The sequence below is a fragment of the Anser cygnoides genome, chromosome 3, assembly GCF_040182565.1.
Source record: "Anser cygnoides isolate HZ-2024a breed goose chromosome 3, Taihu_goose_T2T_genome, whole genome shotgun sequence".
Taxonomy (NCBI): Eukaryota; Metazoa; Chordata; class Aves; order Anseriformes; family Anatidae; genus Anser; species Anser cygnoides.
Genome location: NC_089875.1, coordinates 103,898,377 through 103,924,130, shown reverse-complemented (window position 1 = coordinate 103,924,130; position 25,754 = coordinate 103,898,377). Strand labels below are relative to the sequence as shown.

Genomic DNA, 25,754 nt, shown 5'->3' with positions numbered 1-25,754 from the left:
TTCCCCTCGTGAGGGAGCTGCAGGCCGCCATGAGGCCTCCCCTCAGCCTGCTCTGCTCTGGACTGAACAATCCAAGTGACTTCAGCTGCTCCTTATGTCTTGCCCTCTAGACCCTTCACCATCTTCATAGCCCTCCTTTGGATGCTCTCCAATAGTTTTATTTTCTTCTGATATTGTGGTGCCTCCAAAACTGCACATATTACTCCAGGTGAGACCTCACCAGCACAGAGCAGAGCAGGACAATCCATTCCCTCAACCAGGTAGCAATGCTGTGCTTGATGCACCCCAGGACACGTTGACCTTCCTGGCTGCCAGGGCACACTGGTGATTCATATTCAACTTTCTGTCGACTGAAACCCTCAGATTCATTTCCACAGTGCTGATCTCCAGCCTTTCGTCCCCCAGTCTGTCTGTACATACAGCCAGGGTTGCCCTGTGCCAGGTTCAGAATCCGGCAATAGCTCCTGTTAAACTTCATGCAGTTTGCGCAAGGCCTCCCTACCCTCAACGTAGTCAACAGTTCCTCCTAATTTAGTGTTATCTGCAAACTTACTTAGCATACACTTGAGACCTGGGTCTAAGTCATTTAGGAAAACACTGAAGAGAACTGGCACAAAAATGGGGTGCTGGGGAACCCCACTAGCAACTGGCTGTCAACCTGATGTAACCCCGTTTACTATAACCTTTTAAGCCCAACCTGTCAGCTGTCAATATTATGTATTTGTCTAGCTGTATGCTGGGCATTTTGTCCAGAAGTATTGAAAGCTTTTCTGAAATCCAAAAAGATTACATCAACTGGCTTCCCTTGGTCAACTAGATGGGTGACCTTGTCATAAAAGAAAATTAAATTTGTTAAGCAGAACTTTCCTCTCATGAACCCATATTGACTGGGACCAGTGATTGTGTTGTTTTCAGGTGTTTTTCAATAACTCCCAGAATAATCTTCTCCATAATTTCACCAGGCACTGAAGTGAGACTGACAGGCCTGTAATTACCAGGGTCTTCTTTCTTGCCCTTCTTGAAAATTGGAACCACATTTGCCAGCTTCCAGTCAAGTGCAACCTCTCCAGATTCCCAAGACTGTTGAAAAATAATTGAGAGAGGTCTCCTGATGACATCAGCCAGCACTCTGAGTACCCTGACATGAGTCCCATCAGGCCCCATAGACTTAAATGCAGCCAGCTTCAGAGGCAAATCCCACACAAGTTCAGGGTTGGCTGGGAGTTTATCATTACCACTATCACAGTCCTCCAGCTCCGGGCACCTGGCGTCCCAGAGCTCACCATCAATGTTGAAGGGAGAGGTGCAGAAGGCATTAAACGTCTTTGCTTTTTCTATGTCCCTATTTATGAAGTCACCATCCTCATCAAGTAATGAACCAATGTTTTCTCTGGTCTTCCTTTTGCTGTTAAAATGTTTTTAAAAGCCCTTTTTGTTGTCCCTCACAGTACCATCCAACTTCAACTCTAATTGACCTTTGGCTGCACAAATTTTCTCCCTAAAATGGCAAACAACATCTCGGTAGTACTCCCACGTCACCCAACCTAGCTTCCACTGGCCATACACTTTCTGCCTACGCTCTTTCTAGAGCTGCTCAGATCCCTGCTCAGCCAAGCCAATCTTCTGCCCTGTCTGCTTGAATTCACTGGTGGACCCCAACACCTTCAAAGGCAGTTTCCCGGGGGACCTTACTAACTAGTTCTCTGAGCAGCCTGAAGACTTGTTTGTTTCAGCTGTGTTGCATTCCCAGTTAACATCTGGCAAGTTGAAGTCACCCACAGGGACAAGGGGAGCTGATCTAGAGATACCTCTTAGTTCTTTAAGGAATAATTATTCCACTCCAGTTTTGACTTGTATGTTGATTCAGGTGAATGCACATGGCTGTGCATCTAAAATGGAGCTAAAACCTTGCATTATGGACCTGGGTACCCCAAGGCATGACAGATTCCCTGCTAAAGGGCAAGTCCCATTCTGAGGTATGTGTGCAGCTCTTGCACACACTGCTCAGAGAGGCTAGTGTGGTTCAGAGCACTGGCTCAGTACTTAGATTCCCTGAATAACCCTAAGAGCAGCCAATTTTAACATGTAATACCACATTCACTAGCACTATATAGTCTGTTATAAAATAAAATAAAATAAAATAAAATAAAATAAATAAAAAAATAAATAAAATAAAATAAAATAAATAAAATAAAATAAAATAAAATAAAATAAAATAAAATAAAATAAAATAAAATAAAATAAAAAATCCAGCAGTGGAGTGATAGGCTCTTGCTATAAACAAAACACTGCCAAGAACATACACACACACACACACAAACCAATGCTAATCAGCCAAACCATCTGCAGAAGGTAGCTTTTCCTATTTTCTAACATTTAGAGGCTTTTTGCTAAATTTCTGACAGTCAGAAAATCAAACTGTTCAGCTGCCATTTTTCTCCTGAGTCACTCTTTTTTCCTTGCACGAATTCACAGAATAGGAAAAACTGCCCAACTCGTATTGACATTCAGGATTAGTATTTATAGAGATATGAAATTATCTAAACAGCAATGATGAGGATCTGACTGAGGAGTAAAAAAAAACGAAAAAAGAAAAGTAATCATCTCAGCATTCCAGTATTCTGCATTCAGTTTATACTGAGAAATCTTTTACAAGAGGTAGAAAGACTAGATGATGTGCAGATGGATCAAAATTGCACTGTTCAGAGTGTTAATGGAGAAATACAAAAGCAATGTGACTTTCTAAGACTTCCCATCCCCATGATAGTAGTGCTACTGAATAGACCGATGTGAGAATTGAGAGAACAATGTGCAAATAGATGTTTCCTTTCTGACACCCACTAATTAATGAGCTCCGTATGTCAGGCAGACTCAGAATGGACCAGGCAAAGAAGTGGAAAGAATGAATTAGCAGTGTTACAGAAGGACCCCGAAAGCAACAGGACAAGGTCTTGTGATGCTATCAGTAAAATGATTTAATATATTAACTGGAAGAAACAAAAGGCAAAACTGGTCAGAACTCTAAAATCAGAAGCAAAACTGAGTATGTTACCAGCTCACTTCTCTGGAAGAGGCTTGTATAACCATGCCAAATTGTCAATGCACATTGGTAGACTGTTCCTCTAAGGGTCCACTAAAGATTGCGATGCTAGGGGATGAAGCAGCTTTGCAGCTTCTTTGACACATAGCTTTACATGGAAGCCTGGACAGGTTTTTTGTTCTGCAAGATCTCGGTTCAGAAAAGCAGGAAAAGCAATACCTCCTTTTCTTCTCATTATATTTTTAATCAACATAATCAGATGCTGATATAACTTACACTTGTAGGGTATCCTAGATAAAGTGACTACTTAGTGACCTACCTATCTAAAAGCTTAGTTTAAAATAGAAGATGCTTCCTTCATTAAGGTCTCATCAAATTTTGCTTTAAAAGCTTCTGAAGTGAACCACATTTCAATTCAAACATGTTTCAAGTTAAAATATTTATCAAAGAAGATTAAAACGTTTAGCAAATGTATACATTATGTGCATTAATGTGGGACAAGCCACACTAACATTTACAGTGAGTTTAAATAAAAGCATCTTACAGACACGCTCATACTTAAGTGATGAGTGTATTTTTGTATACATATATTAAGTACTATTTTTTTTCTGCAGACTGTCAGTTACAAATACAGAAATGACTGCCAAGAAAATATGTTAATAAATGAATAAATCAAACAAGTTTTGGTTCACTTATCTAGTGATAGGCACGATAGTAAAAATGCCAGCTGCCACAAGAGGAAAGAGATCCGTCTGTCTTACTGCTACAACACAACAGCAATGAGAAATCAGCAACAGATATGCAGCAGTAAGGGTAGGGCTGGCTGATCATATGTAGCCTCAGTTTTACCAACTGGGAGAAAAAGCAATGAAGGCAATGTACATGGTACTCAGTCGACTTCAAAGTCTTTTTGTTTGTTTGTTTGCTTGTTTGTTTGAAACTGAATTCTGCATGTTGGTCATGATAGCAGAACATCTAATGTTCAGTCCTTGCCTGTAAATTGGATGTATGAATCTGTCTGTTCAACCCAAGATTTAATGAGTGCAGTAGAAGGTCTTTTCTTTCCCTGTCACTTATTGATGGTTGCTCTTTCATTATAAGACAAGTTATACAAATGTGTAAACCTGTAAGGAATAAGAAACCCATCTGCTATAAAAAGGCATAATTAAAAGAAAAGCAAACCAAATAAAAATATCACAAAAAGAAATAGTAAAAAGCCTAACAGTCTCAGTGCAAACCTTTACAGAGATAATTCAAGGAAATAATCTTGTTCTGAGAAAAACAGAAGTAGGCATTCTGTACATAAGAATAACATTAAGTCTTGTGAATATCTTGGAAGATGCAAGAAAAAATGCCATAAATGTATTCTGATACCACTCTGACCAAATTCTTTTTGTATTCCACCAAGGTCTGTCAAAAGATGCATAAGATCTTCTCCCAGTACATGATACTGCTTGACACGAGGACATGAGACAGCAGGTTGTGGCTGAGCTCGGTGTGGTATGTGGAGCTGGGCAGCCATGGAAGGCTCCCCTTCTCAAGGACCCCAATGAAGGGGATGCGCCCAGCCACAGCTTCTCTCTTCCTCCGTGACACCATATACCCTGCATGCAGTTAGCTATCACATTTCAAATCAAGCTAGCCGGCACAAGAGGTCATGGATCTGGAGATAGGATGGGATATCTGTTCCATGCTGAGAGATGTGGGATTTTCAAAGCAGTTGAGTCTGGGAAACAGTTTAATGACCTTCAGGTCTATGGCTTTTAAAGTACTAAATATGTGGAAGTTTGCACCATCTTTTTGTACTTTTCATATTTTTCATTCCTTCTTCAAATGCTTTTCAGGATGAGAAGGATAAACTGAGATTGTGCAACAGTTTGATGGTATGCTCATTCCTGGGTGCTGCTCAATTCATTTTAATGACTTGTTAAAGACCAGGAGTCCACTGGAGCTCATCACAGGAACAAGATCATTAATTAGGTGGGCAAAGAAGAGCTTTAACTGAAGACACCAGTGAGATTTCACTGTCTTTTAGTAGCTGAGGATCTGATCCTTCACATGACTGCACCAAGTTTTATTTACAGGGAGAGCAAAAACTCTTATTTTTGGAGGAAAGGTCTAATACAAAAATTGAAGCAGGCAGAACGATTGTGGGGTTCTCCCAAACCACACAATAAAAATCATTTTAAACACTGCAAATACCGCTTCCCACCATAAATGGAAGATGCTTGAGTTATCAGAGGATCACAGAAGGTTGGAAGGGACCTCTGGAGGCATCTGGTCCAAGCCCCTGCTCAAGTAGGACCACCCAGAGCAGGTTGCCCAGGGCCATGTCCAGGAGGCTTTTGAAGATCTCCAAGGAGGAGATTGCACAGCCCCCCTGGGCAGCCTGTGCCAGTGCTCTGGCACCCACACAGAAAAGAAGTGCTTCCTGATGTTCAGGTGGAACCCCTTGTGTTCCAGTTTGTGCCCATTGCCTCTTGTCCTGGCACTGGGCACCACTGAAAAGAGCCTGGCTTCATCTTCTTTGCACCCTCCCTTCTGGCATTTATAGACATTGATGAGATTCCTCCTGAGCCTCCTGTTCTCCAGGCTGAATAGTTGCAGCTCTGTCAGCCCTCCTTCGTAGGAGAGGTGCCCCAGTCTCTCAATCATTTTGGTGGCCCTCTGCTGGACTCTTTCCAGCATATCCCTACCTACTGGGAGGCCCAAAACCAGACACGACACTCCAGGTGCAGCCACACCAATGTTGAGTAGAAGGGAAGGATCACCTCCTTTGACCTGCTGGTGAAACCGTGCCTAATGCAGGCAAGAATATCATTAGCTTTCTTGGCAGCAAGGGCCCATTGCTGGCTCTTGGTCAACTTGGTGCATACCAGGGCCCCCCAGGTCCTGTAATGCAGAGCTGCTTCCCGGCTGGGTGGGCCCCAGCATGTCCTGGGGGTGCCTGGGGTTGTCCTTCCCCAGAGGCAAGACTGGGCAGTTCTTGTCCAACTTCATGAGATCCTTGTCAGCTCATCTCTCCGGCCTTATGGGTGCTACCTGGGCTCTGCTGGGCGCTTCCTCCCGTGGGTTTAATAGGTTGGGAAGTTTCTGGACTGGGATTACGGCTTCATGAGAGAAACACGTGTGCCTGGGCTTTCCTAATGAGCAGGTTTTGTAAACTTCCACATGGCTCCCCATGGGCAGGAGCTGATGGTTGGTTTAGTCGGCTTTGAAAACACAGTTCTTGTGATTTTCAATAGGAAATGTTTTGACGTGTAGGGCTTTCCTTAACCCTACTTTCAGTTCCCTTAAAATGTCTCCGTTGCTGGAACCGCGTTATTCCATAAAACTCATTTGACACGAAAATAAATAAAATAAAATGAAATAAGATAAAATAAAATGAAATAAAATGAAATAAGATAAAATGAAATAAGATAAAATGAAATAAAATGAAATAAAATAAAATAAAATAAAATACTTTTAGCCCCCCCAAGAAAAAAAGGGGAAAAAAAAGAAAAAAAAGAAAAAAAAAAGAAACGCAACCCCCACACACACACTTTTAGTCCCCCAAAATAATAAAAATAAACAAATAACTAAATAAAAGCAAGTTTATTTCAGTCACGGTGAAAAGAACACGGAAAACATGACAGAACCACGTGAGCAAACCACACGTTTTCTTTTATTTTTAAACGCCAGCCGTTTCCCTCCCCTTCTCCCGCCCTCCGCTCAGCCTGACCCCCCTGGCGGCCCGTAGCGACTCGCTGTGCGCGGCTCCTCTCCGGCCGTGGCGCATGCGCAGCGCGGGGCGGTGGCGGCGGCGGCGGCTGGGGGGGGTGCGGCGGGGCGCGGGCCGCGGGGCGGGCGGATGGCGGCGGGGCGGCGCCATGTTGCGGTGGCTGGTCGCGCTGCTCAGCCGCTCCTGCTTGGTCTCCAAGGGCAGCGCCATGTTCTACGCGGTGCGCAGGGGCCGGCGGACCGGCGTCTACCGCACCTGGTAAGGCCCCGCCGCCGGGGCAGGGCCGGGAGCCGCGGGGCCGGGCCGGGCCGGGCCGGGCTGAGCTGAGCTGAGCTGACCTGACGGAGCCGCCGGGCGCTGTGTTGCAGGGCGGAGTGCCAGCAGCAGGTCAACAGGTTCGCCGCCGCCAGCTTCAAGAAGTTCGCCACCGAGAGGGAAGCCTGGGCCTTCGTGAACGGCGGCACCCCCGGGGAGCAGCAGCAGCAGCAGCCCGGGCCGGCAGGTAGGTCGCCTCCCCTCGCCTAGCTCCCTGCGAGGATGCAGGCGGTGCGGCCGTAAATAGGAGTAAATATTCCCGTAAATAGGTTATAGATGTTGGTTGGGGTTAGAGGGTCTTTAAGGCCCCTTCCAGGGAAGGACTTGGGGGTTCTGTTGGATGAAAAGCTTGACATGAGCCAGCAGTGCGTGCTTGCAGCCCAGAAGGCCAACTGCATCCTGGGCTGCATCAACAGAGGCATGGCCAACAGGTCGAGGGAGGGGACTGTCCCCCACTACTCGGCCATGGTGAGGCCCCACTTGGAATGTTGCATCCAGATCTGGGGCCCCCAGCACAAGAAGGATGTGGGGCTGTTAGAGCAGGTCTAGAGAAGGGCCACAAAGATGATCAGAGGGCTGGAGCACCTCTGCTATGAAGAAAGGCTGAGAGAGCTGGGGATGTTCAGCCTACAGAAAAAAAGACTCTGGGGTGACCTCATCACAGCCTTTCAATACTTCGAGGGGTCTTATAAAAAGATTGGAGAAGGACTTGTTGTTACTTGGGTAGGTAATGATAGAATAGGGGGGAATGGTTTTAAACCAAAAGAGGGGAGATATAGATTAGAGGTTAGGAAATTCTTCACTCAGAGGGTGATGAGACACTGGAGTAGGTTGCCCAGAGAAGCTGTGGGTGCCCCATCCCTGGAGGTGTTCGGGGCCAGGTTAGATGAGGCCCTGAGCAACCTGATTTAGTGGGTGGCATCCCTGCCTATGGCAGGGGGTTGGAACTAGATGATCCTTGAGGTCTCTTCCAACCCAGGCCATTTTATGACTGTGATTCTACGATTCCAACGCGAGCTGTTCTGTTATTCGGTATGGGTTTGCTTGTGCCAGGTCTGTTTTTGTTTAAAGGCTGTTATGTGTGACTCAACTTCACTTTGAGCTGGAACTAAGAATGACTGGCATATATGATTATATTTTTTCCCTATCTTTTGAGGGTGAAGCGTCAGTTTAATAAACTGGCATTGTCACTAGGTGTAAAGAAAATTGCTGCTTTGAGTTGTTTTGAATAAAACTTCATCCTGCGTATGTAGGTGGGTTTTTTCTTCTATTTTTTTCCTTTTTTTTTTTTTTAATTGAAGATGCCCATGGTCCTTCAGCTGTAACACAGGAAAATGCTAGCCAGAGAGAGGAACCAAAAGAAGACCTCTTGTGTTGCAGTACGTGCAAAAGGCCATATGAACAGTCTGCGAATGAAGAACATACCGCAAAACGTGCAAAGCATGATGAAGTGCACTTGGCACCAACAGTCAGTGGAGATAAATTTTCATATATGGGTAAGGTCTTTCATTCTTCTTGTAATTAGTTTGAGCTGTTTGTGTTCTTTCGTAAGCAGCAGTGTAACTATTAGGAAGCTTTTAGGGAGGTTTTTCTGTGGCAGCACCCAGCTGCCATAGTGTAATACCCAGCAGGCCCAGTGCAACATTGTTGTTTTTTCTTTTTAAATGGTAATCTGAGCCACAGTATATTATTTCAGGTTGTGTTTTCAAAGTAATATAAATTGGCTTTAACTGATATCAGCATACAGCTTTATCTGGTCGTGACAGTTGTTGTTTTTTACATGCATCTAGATTACAGGCTTGATTTAAATACAGACCTAGCTGGCAAGTTTTAATGTTGACTGAAGAAGACAAGAACTGTAGAGAGAATTTGGAACTTGGTGCAAAGATGCTTCGGGAGGCTGACTGATTTGGGAGCAGTGAGGGTGTGAAGCTGCAGTGGGACTTCTGCTGTTCTGCATTCCTAATTTATATGGGTAGTTTCTGTAGAGAACATTTTGAAGGGCTGTTCAGGGAGCTTGGGCATTGATCTGCTAGCAGACGTTTCTTTCTGCTTGAAAAGCCTGTGTCCTTGAAGGACTGCTTGAACTTTTGCTTTTGGGACTTCTCCTGCAGGTGACTTTGCAGTCGTTTACACAGATGGTTGCTGCTCGGGTAACGGACGTAACAGGGCACGTGCCGGAATAGGTGTCTACTGGGGACCAGGCCACCCTTTGTAAGTAATGGGTTGTTTTTTTATATATGTTGTTATTTGTCTTGGGTGTTGTTAACAGTACCAGCCTCCTCTTGAATATGAAATCCTGCTAGTGAGACTTGTCTTAATGATAGTGCTGTTAGAGTAACGAGTAACTGCGGGAAATCAGCTTTTCTAGGAAGTAAGGATGTAGAGCAAAATGACTGGAAATAGTATTTTTAAGAGGCTGAAGTCAGAATTCAAGGGATGCAGGAAGTCTTAAAATAATTGTAGGTATGCACAATAGACAGCAAAAGTAACTGCATATTGATTGCAGATGCTGATGTGCAGGTTGTGCTGCGTAGGAGAAGTTAGACCTAGAATCTCCATTCATCCTTTATAAGATGAAAATTATCTCTGTTTTGTAGAGATAATAATTTTCTATTATGTAGCAATGTACACCACTAATAATTTTGAGTTAGTAATCTGCTATTTGTTCCTTGGATACAGAAATATCAGTGAAAGACTTCCTGGACGGCAGACTAATCAAAGAGCTGAAATCCATGTAAGTAGTAAACATCCTAAAATGCTTCTGCACAAAGAAAGCAATGGTGTGCTTGTGATTATTTCAGCTCTGGCCTTCAGAAAGCAGTTAGGATGCTGTGAGGGAAGTACACAAAATGCCAGGAGTTTAGGACTTGAAACAAATTGTTCTCTTTAGGTTTTACTGTTCTTTATTGCTTTCAGATAAGCAGTAACTCAGCTTGAGAACTCTCAAATGTCATCAGGCCAAGCACAGATATTTAAAACAACCTTTGCATTAGGAAGGTTCTCAAATCTCTGTAGTATCCTTTGTATTATTAATGTGCATGTCTCAGTCTTTGGGTAAGGGCTGCTTTAGTTGTGGTTAAGACGACAATTGCCTTCTTACTGTGTAGGGTCAGAGTACCATATTTCTTTAATAAACATAATAAATAATTCTCAGAGTAGCTTCTGTTACTTTTGAAGTAAAATTCTCTTGGCAGCAGCAGATTTAGTCTTCCTTCTCACCTAATCTTAATTCTGGTACTGCTGCTGCTTGTGCTATGTGGAGATAAACTGAAAGGGGGAGCTGATCTCCTTTAAAAACTGCGAGAAGTTCCTTCTAGTGAGGGACAAGCAGAGCTGATGGGTGTGCCAGGGATCAAACTTGGCATCGGAGAGTTTTTCAGCTGTACATTCAGTCCAAGACACTTCTCTCACTATTATTATTATTGTATTTCATAGCACCAAGAGAAAAGCATAACCAAACAGTTGGAACTTGTATGCATTGTTGTTCTCTAAAGTTACAAAGATGCCTAAAACTTGATGTGCTATTGAGAGAGCTTGGGTAGTTACGCAAATGGGCAGAGAGCTGCTCCAGCAGTAAAGAATTGAACATCAGATTTTAGTTTTTTAAATGCTAGGGAAACTTAAGTTGCTTTCTGTTTTTCTGATTCATTAAGTGATCGTCTGCATGCGTAATTTTGGGAAACTGCTGTAAAGCATGGTGGTACTCAGCGATGGAGAGACTCTAGTAATATTCTTTGTAGTTCTTCTGTATTAACATCAGGTACTTGGCTAGTATTTTAGTTACATGTGTTCAAAATCATGTACTGAACTGTGCTTCCTTTGAAATGTTCTTAAGGCAGCCTGCAAAGCAATTGAGCAAGCAAAGAGTCAGAACATCAAGAAACTAATTATCTATACTGATAGCAAGTTCACTATTAATGGTAAGTTGATGGTTTTCCTGATTTTTTTTCAAAGGTGTTGTGCACAGTTTCATCACATAAGGCCCACAGAACATACTGGGGCTTGGGGAGATGAGTATAAAGATGAGAATGCCTAACAGAATTTAGTACTCGTGACTGCTTGATGAAAAACTTTTGAGAATATTGGAAGGATGACCTGCCAAGTGCATGAAATACAGTTAGAGACAAAGTGTCTGTTAATGGGAAGAATGAAGAAGTAACTAAAGGATTTTTGTCTTAATACATTTGGTATGACACACACAGTCCAGAAAAATGTTGTTCACGTACATGCTGTTAAGGATGCACTGAGGACAGTGCTCAGAAGTTGGTGTAGTGACCCTGTCATTTCATTTTGCTTTGGTTTGGGTTTTGTTTGGATTGGAGAAACTGTTCAAACACTTGAAGTGCAGTTAATTTCCTACTTTTCACATGTGGGGAGAAGCAATAGAAAATTCTGTAAGTTGTTTCTTAACATTTACTGTCCTTAATTCAACTTAAAAACCAGAACGGGCAGAACGCGAGTCCTTGATACTTCACTTCTAATCAGAACCTCTTTCACACACGTGTGAGGTAACAGAATTTAAAATGAGCAGGAAGTGACAGCTCCAGCAACTCGTTCCTTAATCGGAATTATTTTGCATATTTATATAGGAACTATTACTTTTTTTAAATATGAAAAAAGGAGGCCTGCAGTGAAGTACAAGTGGATGTGGTTTGGCTTGGTTTTTAGGAGGTTTGGTATGCAAGGTCCGTGATTCTTCCTTTGGTTCAGGTCTTTGTTGTGAAAGCTGTAAGGATGTCTCATACTGTCCAGAGCAGCGAAGAGACTAAAAAACAAAACAAACAAACAAGTCTTTGTTTAAGGAATACTATAGAAATTTCGCTGGCCAGCAATGGATGGCCAAAATGTTAGATCTTGTTCTGTAGAAGTCTGCTCACGTGGTCCTCTTCTAAAATGTTCTGTTTAGCTTGCAGAAGCCTTAAGATAAGCCTTAAGATGTCTGTTTTTCCTCGTGTCTCTTCAATTTCTCAAAACAAATTTGTTCCAGCTTACTGTACAGTCAAGCAAATCCTTAGCTTCAGTTTGTTGAAGTTCACGTCACAATTGTGTGTGTAATGTGTATGTAAGGTTGTAGTCTTCAAATATCTGTTTGGGAAAACGTTGGTAAGTAACTGAAGCAATAATGGAAAAATACAATCCTGAAAGACACTATCAGGGAACCAAACAATGTCTTCTGTATTTGATGTCTTTGCCTGAGACTTTGGAGTTAATGTATTGAAAGACCTGTTAAATGGTTGTTCACTGCATTGTGATCCTTGCTGGCTTCTCTGATAGCATGTTTTATGGTAATGTTCCCTTTGCACAGGTATTACAAGCTGGGTTGACAACTGGAAAACAAATGGCTGGAGAACAAGTTCAGGAGGAAGTGTAATAAATAAAGAAGATTTTGAAAGACTTGATAATCTATCAAAAGGCATAGAAATTCAGTGGGTGAGCATCTCATTTCATGGTCTTAATGACGTTTTAAACACTCTTGTAAACTCTTGCCAAGTATGACCGTAACAAAGAATTTTACAGGATGTAATATTGTACATCTCTAAATATAATAAAGCTGCTTGTTCTTTTTAAAGCAAGTAAGATGATCACTTCAGTGTAAGCTAGTCTCTTGTAACTACTATTTCGTTTATTGAAATGTGTGTTTATATTTTTGCTGCTGTTTCTTGTTACTACTTAAAAATATCTGTAATAGTTATTTCTGTTTCTGGAAACCTGAGCTTGGAACATAACTGTGTCTTTGAGTTGTAGCTCAACTCCTGGATTTGCTTTTCAGAATTCTCTAAATGGTGATTCTTTGGTTTAACTTAATCATGAGTGTCTTTAAATGGGGGAAATTAAGACATTATACCCCAAATAAACTAATTCCAGTTTTCTGTACCTTAACAGCATTGTTTCTGAGAAAACTGGGTGCAGAAAGGTCGTTAAAATATCTGTTGTCTTAGTTTTAATTTACGTAGCTCTCTAGTAGAGAAATAAAACCATGTCTATACATGTATTATTGATAAAAGGTGTTTTTCTGTAACCACTAATAGCAGTGCTAAACATCGTAGGGTGTGTCTTCTCCTTCCCCGCTCCCTCCCCCTCCCCCCCCCCCCCCCCCCCCCCAAAAAAAAAAAAATTGCCTCTAATTGCAGTAAAGGAGTGCTGATTCTAGAAGTAAGTCTCTGTACCATTGACTTCATGGCTGTTAATGGCATATTTATTGAACTCCTGTGTTTACTGGGGTAGTGGGGTAGTTCTTCAGCATGCTCTCCTTCAGGGGAAGTCTGTTGCAGATGTTCTGTTGTTCATGTTATAAGTGTTTCAGAGTTTGCAACTCCCACTACATTTTTTAGTTTGACTATTGAGTAGTAGAAATTGTAAAAATCTAAACCTAAGGCAGAAGTTCAGCCGCCCATAGTGTATTTTATATTTAAAAAATATATATATATTTGCTTTATTTACATTCATTCCATCTGAATCTCTTGAACTTGGAAACTTTATTTCCAGAGGAACAATGTATTCAAGCGCCTTTTTTTATGGTAATGGATCTGCTGCAGCAGAGAGTTGTTCTCTCAAATTTTTTCCACTTCTCTCTCTTACAGCTGCTGGCAGTGGCTTTTACCATTTCTTAAATACGCTGCCACCAGCTCAACTGGTGTGGCTGTGTCCTGTGGTCTGTCAGACACTGGCTGTGTCTGTCATGGGACAGCCCCTGGCTGCTTCTCACAGAAGCCACCCACTGGAGCCCCCGCCCCCTGCTAACAAAACCTTGCCTAGGAAACCTAGTACAATCTCACGAGTCCTTCATGTTTGTCTTCTCTCAGGTCTTGTCAAACGACAAGTCTGATTTTCTTACTCTCTTTTCCCCCTGTCCACCCTTACTTCTGACAAGGATTGATTGAGGGCTGAAAGTATTTTCTGTTCCTTATTTTTAAGGATGGATTGTTAAGACATCTGAAAATCAAGAGATTGTTTTCATATCCCATTGATGTATTCTGAGTGCTGTAATCACCAGGGTTTTAATGGCATAGAGGTCTCTGTCCTTCTTGGAAAATATTAGCTTGGTTTAAACACTGAATGCAGAGGGGTTTTTCTTTCCTCTGAAAGTAGGACTTTTGAGTTAGTGTCTTAGTGCTGTTCTCTGCATTTCTTAGGTTAGGTGGTCCTTATCCAGCCCAACGCTTCTCATAAAGTTGATTTTCACAATTTGACAATTCAGTTCTTGCTCATTAAACAGACTACAAAGATTAATGGGAAGGACATAGGACTATGTGTGAGGCATGGGATCAGGAGGGAATTACATGACCAAATTTCATGGATATACTTTTTTTCCTTAATTTCTTCCATACCTAATACTCTTGTACTTTTGTCCTGACAGATGCATATTCCTGGTCATGCTGGTTTCCAAGGAAATGAAGAAGCTGACAGACTGGCAAGAGAAGGAGCCACTAAACAAATGTTGTGACATATTGTGACTAGAGACTACTGTACTTGCAAGGACTAACATTGCAGTGACGACTTGAACTGCTGTTTTTGTTTCAGAGTTGAACTTTGAACTGTGCTTATTTCTGGCCTGGAGCGCTAACTGTACACCAACTTCTAGGGAGAAGAAAAAAAAAAAGCACGTTTTTTTCTGCACTGTTTGCTTTACAATCAAGTCAATATTTAGTTGATGATACACAGTGTTTGCTTTTTTCTCCATCGTAACCGAAGCGCTGCTGTCAGTGTTTTTTAGCAGTCTCATAGACATTTGGATTCACCAGAAAGACAGACTTCTGGAGGAATTACATTAAATCTTTATCCTATATGTTCTGTATTTCCCTCTTATGAAATAAATTAATTTTTTTTTGTACAGAGATATATATTAACAGTGCAAACTCATTGAGGGGGGTGGAGTGAGTTGGTTGGCTTGATAAGAGCTCAGTAACCTAACATGGAGATGTCCGTTAATATGCCTTAGCATTCTGACAGCAGCGGTAATCTCTCTGCAGGTAGGCTTGCAATGCTCACGTGTGCCTCACAGTATCACCAGTGACCACATCTGTAGATTTCTTCATTATGTTACTTGCTATTGCAAGTTGGCATGAACAAATTAAAAACCCAGGTCACGAGAAAACTTGAACAATCAATTTTTACTGTTCTCTCTAGCTGCTTAAATGTCCAAGCTCTTTGTTTCTGGCTTCCTGTCTCCAAGAAGGCTTTTTTTTTTTTAATGTGTACCAGTTCTCATTATCTTTGTTTAGCTTCCTCTTCACTGTTGTCCCAGAGGTAGTAATTGGCCATTTCATCTGAAAGTGAATGAGAAGATGATCAGCTTCTTCACATCTTCCGGGTGTCAAGTGTTTGACTTCATTTTTTCCAGTCAATGATGAGACTAATGGAATGGCTAATGTGCACTTGAATTAGAGAGTAATTACTACTAATCAACAAAAGTTTTATTTTCTGTGCATCTATATAGGAAGAGCAAACATTTGCTGCGTTATCCTTGTCAACTTCTTTGTAAGACACCTTAATGCCACTGAGTAGTAGGGCTTAAGCCAGAAGTCATTGAATCTTTTTCATATTTGTTAATTGCTGTATAAAATGGTGGAGCTGCTGAAGCTTGGTTTCTTAATGGTTCTCATTCCTTACAGTATTCTTACTGTGGCAAAGTGCATGCTTTTAGGTATTTAGTGTCACATAAATTTTGACGGAGCTAGGAAACTGGCTGGCTAGGCTATTGACTAATAGATGAGTGAAGTTTTCTATTATTTTTTTCATCCAAAATTGCACAGCAGTTCTGTAATTGCACCTGTAGGGGTGAGGTAGTACCCTGATCAAATTTTGCCTTCTGCTTCTTTTTTTGGTGTATGTGTATATATGTATATACATGTGTATATACACATACATACATGCAATTGTCATGTTTGCTTATTTTAGAAGTTAGACTTGAAGGAAAGCATATAGTTGTCCCTGATCAGATCACTAGTTGAAACAGTTTAAGTGTGACAGTGTACTGAAGAGGTGTCATCTAATAATCTGCGTATCATACATCTCACGGTAAACATGCAGATCCTATTTATTGTATAGAAATCTATGTTGTTTCAAGCAGTGGCTTTGAAGAAAATGTGTAAATAATGATGGGTATATGGTAACAGCAGTGTAACACTATTGTATTTGTTACTTTACTGCCTGAAGCAGTTCCTCAATGAGGAAACAAGGAATCCAATAGGAAATAGTTTTATGTTAATTTGATACCAATGTTTATCATTCTCATTCTGGAAATTCAGAGAAGAGGAAAGCTGAAAGAAAGCTGCAAGGTAAGGCTGGTATTTCTCAGAGGATTGAGAGCACGAAGAAGGTTGGCTGTAGAAGTTGTTCTTCATAGTGAACTAAAACTTCAGTAGGGTATTGCCATTTAATAGACATGCTTCAGTGGATAGGAATTAAAGTTCTGGCTGGGTTTGTGCTTCTAAAAATGTGAGTAATTAATCAGCATTAGACCAACTTACCTGTAGTGTTTTGGGACTTGCAATTAAGTTTTATCCAGGAGTGCAATTATGTGAAATATACCTTAAAGGGATCTGGTAACATTTCTAATAACCCAGGAAATATCTGTAAGACTAGACATTTTGGTGAGTAAACTTCTCCTGTTTTTATGAAAACAGGACCAATCCCCCAACCATTTTCTCAGTTGTTTCTCCACCCTTACATGGTGTTTGACTGATGGCTTATTTACTGTGTAGAGCCAGAGGCTGGAAGGGACTTTGGGGGTGTCTTAGTCAGGCGAGCCTCCTAGAGCTGAGGGCTCAGTCTGTGGCCAGTCAGGTTTTGAATAAATCCTTGGATGGAGACAGCACAACCTTCCTAGGCAGCGTGTTCCAGTGTTTTACCATTCTTTTTTTTTTTTTCCCTTCTTTTTCCTTGTGTATTTTTATTTCTCCTTGTTTTGATGCTGCAATGCAGGTGTTTGAGGCTGAGACCAACTACTGCGTTCACCCTTGAGCACTACTAGTGCAAACCAGTAAGCAAAGCTGATTTTTAAGTTAGGCATGATGTGTGCTACGACCAGCCACGATGCCTGGCGCTTGCAAGAAACCCTTTCACTAGCCCAGTTTGTCCATGGAGACCTAGAACTCGAAGCACGCTTTCACCGCTGGCGATGTCGAACAGAAGCCTATAAAGGAAAATAACAGCTATTTATGCTGTGCCTGTGCTTCCAGGGCTTGAAATTGTCCCGAAAACGAAAGAAAACGCTGCCCCGGGAGCTGCTCGCAGAGCTCCCCCCGGGGCGGGCCGGGCCGCGCCGCTCCCGCCCAGCCCAGCCCGGCCTCGGGGAGGCTCCCGCCGCCAAAAAAAAAAAAAAATAAAAATGGTGGAGGCCTGGTACATGGACGAGTCCCAGGAGGACCAGCGGGCACCCCACAGGCTGCAGCCCAACCGCGCCGTCAGCCTGGAGCAGCTGCGCCGCCTCGGCGTCACCTACCGCAAAGTAAGCGCCGGGCCCCCCCACCCCGAGCGGGAGGCTGAGGGAGGCCCCGGCGCCGCGCGTAAAATGGCGCCGGGCCCCCGGCGCTGAGGCGGCAGGCGGGCGGCTCGCCCCGGTGCCGCCGCTCCCTTTCTCGTCACGCAGCGCAGGCACCCTGAGTCCGTGCTCTGGGTCGGTGCTGAGGGCTCTTCTGAAGCACGGCACGAGCCGTGCTGGGCCGTGCGGTGGTCGTACAAGAGCCCCCCCTTCCAGCGTGCATCAGGCAGAAGGGCTGCGTGACGGAGAATTTCTGTCACAAACTGTAAATCGGGCATCCCTCAGCTGTAAAACGCGTTCATTAAGAGCTCATGATTTTCTCTCCCCTGTAATCGCACCTCAGGGGCTTGGGGAGTGCAGCACAAGCGGCGCTGCAGAATTGGGAGTACCTCGGGGGGGACGGTGACATACGTTGGTGGCCTTTGAAGTGTGCTGCATGCTGTGTGAGGTAGGGACATGCTGCAAGAGTCAATAAACCGTGGAAAATCCCGCAGTTATGACACCTCAGGTAACCTTCCGTTTCCCTGCTTTTAGCAGCTCTCCCACTTTCAGAAATTTGGCATCTGAGCAGAAAAAGCGGAGTGTATCCAAGGCAATGTATTAATACATTTCTGACATAATCAGCAAAGACCCCAAAGTTATTACTTTCTAATTTAATCTTATTTGTTGGTGCCATGCTGCTGCTGTTTTGTGTGTGACAATAAGCTTGTGTGCTTGGAAGCAAGTCGTGCCGAGCGGGGAAGTGGTGCTGAAAGCAGCTGGTACCAATCATGTACGTGTCTGCCAGCATCTCCAAACCTCAGAAGCTGGGATGCAGAGGTAGCAGGACGGCCTCCCAGATGATTTTGGTGTGAGGGCGGACTGGATATAGGTAAATCAAATGAATCTGGCTCTTGAATGATATTAAGGTGGTAAAAGCAATGTGAGAAGGCAAGTATAGTTTTCTTCAGGGCTAAATCCATACGGTATGTCCATCCTGATTTTGAAAGCTCTTTTCTCTCTCTCTTTTTTTTTTTTAATCATTCTTGGTTTTCCCCCATGATAACCACAGAGTAACTCTGCTGGACTTGTTAGTATCTGGTATATCATTTGGCATGCAGTAGTTGTGCACTCGTGCATTGAACTTTCAAAGTGAAGTGGTACATGCCTTGAGTACCTATGAGGAGCTAACTTAGCTGCCCACTGGTGTTATCTGCCTCTCCATTGATATTCTCAACAACGTTGCTTTTTCCCCATTAATATCTTGAATTGTGTCTTAAGCAATTGTGTCTGAATTCGTTTTTTTTTTTCTGCCTATTTTTCAGTTGGATGCTGATAACTATGAGACTGATCCATGTCTGAAAGAGATTCGGAAAGCAGAAAATTATTCTTGGATGGATATAATAACTATACATAAAGACAAGCTTCCAAATTATGAAGAAAAGGTATGCAAGCCTTTGCTTTGAATGAGGATTTGTGTTCTGAAGTCTATTGCTAGAGTGTGCAGCCAGCTTCTTAACACGTGTTCATTGTGAGCAGAGTCTCAGGGATGAGATTTCCATGTTTAAAATACATTCTGTTCAGAAGTCCTTAGCTTTAAAAAAAAAAAAAAAAAAGAAATTTTGATATTGATTTTCAAATGGGAGGTGAGGGAGGGGGAAATAGGCGTTTTGCTTCTGTAGATTGGCTTCAAAGTTTTTTAGGTTAGTTTCCATGACTGTCATTTTGAACGTAAGGTTCCTGCAAACAGAGAGCCCTGTAGATACAGACCTGACTTCAGAGAGACTAACTGGGATGAAGGCTGGCTGTTGCCGGCTCTGCATGAGATTTGAAGGCCAAAACATCCTAGTGGCTGTTGCAAAATTCATCCTTTCAAAGTAAATATCATGGAATTTGAGGGATACATTCCCCTTACAAGAAGATTTGTTGACTTGGGAGGCTAGCAGCATGGCTATTTCAAAGCAGCTGAATACGAACAGTGCCAGGCTCCAAGATGAGCCTTCTAGAAGGAATGTTCTCCCTGCCCCAGGGTGTTGGACTGCTGTTCTGGCCTGAACACAGCAACCTGGTGGCATTTCCATATTTTCATTAAATTTTTGTCCACTTACCAGTTTGCTTTAAGTGCATTGTGTTACACTGGAATTAAATTTTTGACAAGGTGAATTAGGTCGTAACTCAAGTATCCTGTGTGAGCTCAATCTGATCCAAATATAAGCCTTTACCGACTGGGAACCTGGACTTGTGCACATTTTGCCATGCTGAATCAGTAAAGGCTGAGGTCTGTTTCAGGCCCACCTGCTCTAGCATGGCTAAACAGCATCCAGAACTAAACAGATGATGTTATCTGGTATAGAACATTTAAAGCATGTTTAGAAGCATCCAGAGACTGTCTCTGGCTGATTGGATTGGCCGTTTTAATCCTATTGGTCTCATCTGTCAGTTAAATCACTGCATAGTTAGAAAGCCTTTGTCTGCTTTGCCAAATGTTTCAGCCATGTGTCTTAGCAGTGTTTCTGTGTTCAGTAGTTTTAAGAGATACCTGCTATCCCTAGATAAAAACATTTTATGAAGAACATTTACACCTAGACGATGAAATTCGCTACATCTTAGATGGATCTGGCTATTTTGACGTTCGAGACAAGGATGACAAATGGATCCGAATTTCCATGGAGAAAGGAGACATGATAACCCTCCCTGCTGGCATATATCACCGATTTACACTGGATGAGAATGTATGTTACTATAGTTTACTGTAAGTTTTGATGACAAATGTCTGTGAGTGTATATCTTATTAGTAACTGCGTACCCTGAGACTTTGCAGTTCATTAGCAAAGCATATTAAATATGAAGTAGGAATATGAAAAATACTAAATAATTCACAGCATCTGAACCTTTCATCTCCAGGTCACAAGTCCAGCTTCATCTCATCAGCTGTAACTGCAAGTCATTGCCACGTGATACACATAGTGTATCTTGTGTGACAGTGGTGTCATAGCCAAGCCCTGCCTGCAGTGTGATTGCCCCTACTGCCACTTGTGGCATGGAGATGGATCCTTCTGTGTTGCCTCGTTGGGTGTCTATGTACGGAGACACAGAGCATACCTGTGTAGATCAGTGGCATTCTTCATAAGCGCTAAATTCACCTTCAGGGAAAGAATGATTTAAGGGTCCAGAGCCACTACATGCAGCTAGCGTATGCCAGACTGAACGCTTGCTTCACAGGAGGTGACCTGCTTTTGGAGAGTATTTTTGGCAACAGGACTGTGAGATTGCATGTATAGTCCTGATCTGTGTGCCTGCCCTTGTGGACTTGTATGTTTTTAATCTCAGCATTAGCCCGGGAAAATGTGTATCGTTGTCTCCTGTGTAGTAAAATCCCGTCTCTGGTATGGTCCTGAGTGTGATATAATTTTGAATCAGCCCTCCAGGTAGCAGTTAGGGTGTATGGAAAAAAAAAAAAAAAAAAGAAATGCTGCTCTAGTGAAAAGCCCAACTCTCATGTCTACATTTTGAGATCCACAATGAATCAACTACAAACATTATTTTGAGGCTTTTCGTTACATACACAAAATGTAAGAGGTTATGGGTTAAATCCACTAGAAGTCGTAAACGTTTATGTCCACTTCAGGAACATCAGTCCAGAAATGGCATCTTGAAAGTCTCACATAAATCCCTTAGGTACCTCTAGGACCTTGGGTTTTGCAGCTAAGTTCTTTAGGTACCTAACTTTATTCTTGACATTGCCAAGCATGTAGGTGCAGGGTAAGCACTTAGCAGTGTTTACAAAATAGGTAGGGCCTAAGCCTGTAGAGTAATTGGCAGTAGAGAAGAGGAGAGTTCCCCATAACTCAGTGTTTGGAGCACTTCTGCAGGGTGTAAAACTCCATTCTCTGCTGCCACAGCTGCACCTTCCCACCTGGCATACTTTTGGCTAGCTGGTGGCAAGGGCTATTACTTTTTCTTTTGAAATCTGGAGACTTTTCACTTTACATACATAATGGGTTTTTATTTTTTGGCTAGTTTCTGTATTCCCCATTCAGCTCTTGTGGCCCTCACTTTGAAACTTGTGGTATTCCTCAGGCGTTGTGTAGTAGTCTTGTGTCTTCTGCTTGTTGTTTAACTAAGCACCTAGGAATTAGATGCTGCAGTGCTCAGTATTGTGGATCCAGTGCAAAATGATCTGCGTAAGACACGATTTATCTGGTTTCTTTGAAACAGGGAGAAGTACTGTTTGCCTGGCCTGGAAGCACTGGTTGTGACACAGTAGATCACTGCATAAGTGCAAAATCCCTCGCTGCAGTAGCTGGCAGCAGAAACAGCAGCAGAGTGCTACAATATTCTGGAACGTGTGAAGCTTCCAGTCCATGTTGAAACAGTTTCAAAAATTGCTGCAGAAGTGCAAATGAAACCATTAACTTCAGAATTAAAATCCCATGGAAAAGAGCTCTTACCTTACTTGTGGCTTCTTGTTCTTTGACAGAATTACGTGAAGGCAATGAGGCTGTTCGTTGGAGAACCAGTCTGGACAGCATACAACAGACCAGCAGACGATTTTCCTGCTCGGAAACAGTATATGAAGTTCTTGACTGGAGAAGCACAGTAACGGTGTCTGCGACCTGACAGGTGGAGCAGCCTGAATCCAATCGGAATAAACGTGATTTTTCAACTGACTATGCTGCTGGTTGCATATACACTGGAATCACAAAATCATAGACAAACTTAGGCTGAAAGGTCATCTGGAGGCCATCTAGCCCACTCCCCTTTGAAGTACAGGGCCAACTTCAAAATTAAACCCAAGTTGCTCAGGCTCTTGTGTTTTGAATGCTTCTGGTGAGGGAGACTCCATAGGCTGGCCAGGCACCTGTTCCATCGCTTAGCCACTCCCGTGGGCTCACAATTTCTCTCTATGGCCAAATCCCTTGACACAGTGTGTGATTGTTCTCTCTCACCCTGAGAAGAACCTGGCTTTGACTTCTCTGCAGTCCCTTCTCTAGTGCCAAAATGCAATTAGGTCTTCCCTTAGTCTTCTCCAGGCTAGACAAACAAGTGTCCCCAACTGGACTTTCAGCAGTCCAAGTTGTTAATGATGACGTTAAACATTATTTGTCCTGGCTCTGATTACTGAGGAATGTCACTTGTAGCCAGCTGAGTTAGACAGGAACAAGTGGCTACTCCTAGCCTGATGGTCCACAAGTTTTTCACCTACTTTGTAGCTCATATTCTCAGTCTAAGTACAACGCTACTGTGGGAAACAGTTGAAAGTCTTGCTGTATGCAAGGTAACTGCCACCCACTGTTTCCCCTCTGCCACAGAGCCAGTTATTTCCTCCTAGATGGCAGTAAGGACTGCCAAGCAGAAAGTGCCTTTGGTAGATTGGTGTTGACTATCTTTTCCCATTTCCTTCTATTTCGTGTGCCTGATATGGCTTCTGGAATAGCTTATTCCATAATTTCCTGAAGTAAGGCTGGCTAGCCTTTAGCTCCCCAGGTCCTCTTTCTCTCCTTTTGGAAGATGTCTGTAACATTTGCCTTTTTCTGGCCAAAAAGATTTCCGTGATCTCTCTGATGATGGCAGCCTTCCGGTAACATTAGCCGGTCACATTTACAGTAGCTCAGGAATCCATTTTCTAACCTTTTATTCCTGATGTTTCTGGCAGGTAGAGGTGGGCTACATTAATATTCATTCTGCTCCGAATCCATGCTAATGAACTATGTAGGATTCTGGTTTTAATTAAAGAAAATAAACCCAACTTCATTCTTGTCTAAAAATGTTCATAAGATAAATTTGCATAATCGGCATTTTAGTATGCAGCTTCCCTAGCTCCAGCCTGATACGTAAAGCTTTGGTTTTCTCTTGGCAAAATGTAGCAATTTGCTCCCATGAGTTATTAATAAAATTAATTTGACTTCAGTATGTTTTTTTTTTCCTGCTGCTGACATTAAGGATACGTTGAACAACAGTGTTACTGCTGTACTTGTTAATCTGCTTTTATTCCTTGTTCTGCTGCTGACCTGTTCTGTAACTGGACAAAGCATTAAGTGTGCGCCTCAGTTTCTTCAGCTGTGAAATGAAGATACGTGGACTTCAATGTGCTGGCCCAGTTTTCAGTAAGTGCCTTGCAGTTACGCAGGGCATGCTGCTCCTCAGCTGCTCCTCAGCACTGGGCACAGAAGCATTTTGGTATGAATTTGCTCCTTACAGGGAGTCAGCTGTGCAGATTGTGGTGCGTGCTCCAGCTCCCAACGGATGATGAGAGCACAGGTTCTGCACTGCCTGCAGGCTGTGCGCCAATTTCAGCCGTGTGCAGTACAAACTCCTCTCTTTCTGTTGCTCATATAAACAGGACTCAAGCAAGATGAGACTTGGGGTTACGTAAATTTTCATAAGGTAGCACAAAGGAGAAAATTAATTGAACTCTCTCACTGTTCTTAAGCACAGGTCTGCTAAACATCCCTTCTTTAGCAAGCAACGTTTTCCTTATTCTGCAGTAGCATTACTTACAATAATGGCTAGGTCTAGAAGCGTCTCGGAAAACAAAGTTGCAATTTTGAAGTGAAGCTGTACAAGCTTTTATCTTAAAAGGTGTAAACAGTGGAAAAAAAAAAAAAAAGTCATATAGTTCCTGCCTCACAGTATTGGATTGCAAGGTCGCTGGTGAGGCAGGCACACGGCTGACCATAAATTCTGCTGGTGCTGGACTCAGTTTGTGGCAGTAGGAAAATACTTGCAAAAATGGAATCCCACAGAGCTTAGCTCAGCCTGCGTTAGCTTTTGTTCTGTGATTCATGAGCCTGGGTGAAAATCAGAGTTACCAGCAAACACCGAGTATAACTGTGGTAAGGTTCTTCAGGTAAGCCTGCATGGATGCTGTGCTGTGCCCCACCGGATCGGGGGTTTGCGTGCCACGTCCACGGCAGCAGCACTGCAACATCCACTTGTGCAGCACCAAATGCGTGGGGGCATCCCCATCCCACTGTAAATTTATGGGATTTTTCAAGGTACAGCTACAGGATTAAGTGACAGTTACTGCCTGCAACAAGTTTTATTTATTTGAATTCTATGCCACAGAAAATGGTACTTCTGAATGTACAGGAGAATGACTGCTTTCTCCTGGTGCTGCTGTCAGTCCGTGGTATCCAATATAATTCATCTTCTCTTTTCCTTTGTTTTCTTTTTTACCAGAAGTCAACACAAGCCTATTCATTCCTCCTCCTTCTCCCATGGGCCTCTCTGCTTTGATTCTCTCTCTTTTGCTCTTCCTGCAAAAAGAGAAATGGAAGCTGCGGAGCTGAGGAGCTCCGTCCTCAGCACCATCATCCCCTGGCAGACTGAGGGAGCCACCAGGAAGAGAGCTCAAGTGATGTTCTCCGCTCGTGGGAAATTTATGGCTTGGAGGCAGCGATGGGGGGATAGATACAGGAAAGGAGCTGCCCACAGCAATTGCTTTCAGCATCTCACTGATGTAGAATGTGACCTCGGAAACAGGACTGAACCACCTTGTTTTGTTGCCTCTCTGGAGGAATATATACCCCTGGTACAGCTCCCATCTCCGGGCTGTCAAGAATAACACACGATAACACCGCTGAGCATCATTCATCATTTTCATAGCACAATGCATTCTGCTGCTGAGAGGTGGCAGTGACTGTGAGGGTCTTGCTGTGAACGCTTTTAAATACGTGCCCTTTAGTGCTATAGGTGTTCTTGAAGGGTTGAAAGCATTACTATCCACAAGTATTTTTGTCAGCCAGGAAAAAAAGCAATTTGGAGGCAGTATAAATATTCGGTGAAGAGCTTGCATGGGAGATTGCACTGGGGGAAAGCAGCTGGACAGAGAAAATGTTAATATTAATAGGAAAAGCTCCAAGGAGCGGAGAGAGAACATACGATTCTATCACGTATCTAAAAGCAAGAAGCGAAATCGATACTTTTTTGGTCCAAAAACATGAGTCTGTTTTGCTGCAGCCAGTGGCAAACCTCAGTGCATTGATGTAGTATTAAAATTTATGTAAGTGGTTCAGCAACATCACGTTGGCAGCATTAACTCAGACAAGGTGAATATTTCAACTTCTCCTGGATTAGAGTAAAAAAAAAAAAAAAAAGTAGGAGAAATGGTACTGAATCGAAGGGTTTGAAGGTAGCTTTTTGTATACCTGTGTATTACTTTTCACATTAATGCAGCTTGTTCCCAGGTGCTGTGTACCTCACTTTTTTGT

The 25,754-nt window shown here is 42.8% G+C and overlaps 3 protein-coding genes across 5 annotated transcripts in view; 2 read left to right on the top strand and 1 right to left on the bottom strand.

Moving 5' to 3' along the window:
• Nucleotides 1–25,754, bottom strand: part of COLEC11 (collectin subfamily member 11) — a 334,707-nt gene that overhangs the window by 56,239 nt on the left and 252,714 nt on the right. The gene's annotated exons all lie outside the window — the stretch shown is intronic.
• On the top strand, nucleotides 6,837–14,916 carry RNASEH1 (ribonuclease H1). The gene is made up of 8 exons (XM_048078580.2): nucleotides 6,837–7,019; nucleotides 7,130–7,263; nucleotides 8,378–8,572; nucleotides 9,191–9,290; nucleotides 9,759–9,813; nucleotides 10,915–10,999; nucleotides 12,385–12,509; nucleotides 14,437–14,916. Exons 1-8 carry the CDS (start codon nucleotides 6,910–6,912, stop codon nucleotides 14,521–14,523), a joined length of 891 nt encoding a protein of 296 aa, XP_047934537.2. The 5' UTR covers nucleotides 6,837–6,909; the 3' UTR covers nucleotides 14,524–14,916.
• Nucleotides 17,334–23,451, top strand: ADI1 (acireductone dioxygenase 1). Of its 3 annotated transcripts, none has more exons than XM_066994898.1 (4): nucleotides 17,334–17,529; nucleotides 18,867–18,986; nucleotides 20,094–20,273; nucleotides 21,760–21,981. In XM_066994898.1, exons 1-4 carry the CDS (start codon nucleotides 17,410–17,412, stop codon nucleotides 21,910–21,912), a joined length of 573 nt encoding a protein of 190 aa, XP_066850999.1. In that variant the 5' UTR covers nucleotides 17,334–17,409; the 3' UTR covers nucleotides 21,913–21,981. The 3 variants fall into 3 exon arrangements, with proteins under 3 accessions (XP_066850999.1, XP_066850995.1, XP_066850998.1); XM_066994894.1 differs by lacking the exon at nucleotides 21,760–21,981 and adding an exon at nucleotides 22,022–23,451 and having other exon boundaries at nucleotides 17,345–17,529; XM_066994897.1 differs by lacking the exon at nucleotides 17,334–17,529 and adding an exon at nucleotides 17,579–18,070 and having other exon boundaries at nucleotides 21,760–21,994.

What these genes read in the sequence shown, in the direction of transcription:
- RNASEH1 (XM_048078580.2), top strand. Translation starts at nt 6,910, where the DNA reads ATGTTGCGGTGGCTGGTCGCGCTGCTCAGCCGCTCCTGCTTGGTCTCC. An exon ending in GCAGCAGCCCGGGCCGGCAG is followed by an intron (nt 7,264 to 8,377) that starts GTAGGTCGCCTC and finishes TTTTAATTGAAG; the next exon opens with ATGCCCATGGTCCTTCAGCT. An exon ending in ATCAAAGAGCTGAAATCCAT is followed by an intron (nt 9,814 to 10,914) that starts GTAAGTAGTAAA and finishes AATGTTCTTAAG; the next exon opens with GCAGCCTGCAAAGCAATTGA.
- ADI1 (XM_066994898.1), top strand. Translation starts at nt 17,410, where the DNA reads ATGGTGGAGGCCTGGTACATGGACGAGTCCCAGGAGGACCAGCGGGCA. An exon ending in TTCCAAATTATGAAGAAAAG is followed by an intron (nt 18,987 to 20,093) that starts GTATGCAAGCCT and finishes TGCTATCCCTAG; the next exon opens with ATAAAAACATTTTATGAAGA. An exon ending in GATTTACACTGGATGAGAAT is followed by an intron (nt 20,274 to 21,759) that starts GTATGTTACTAT and finishes TCTTTGAAACAG; the next exon opens with GGAGAAGTACTGTTTGCCTG.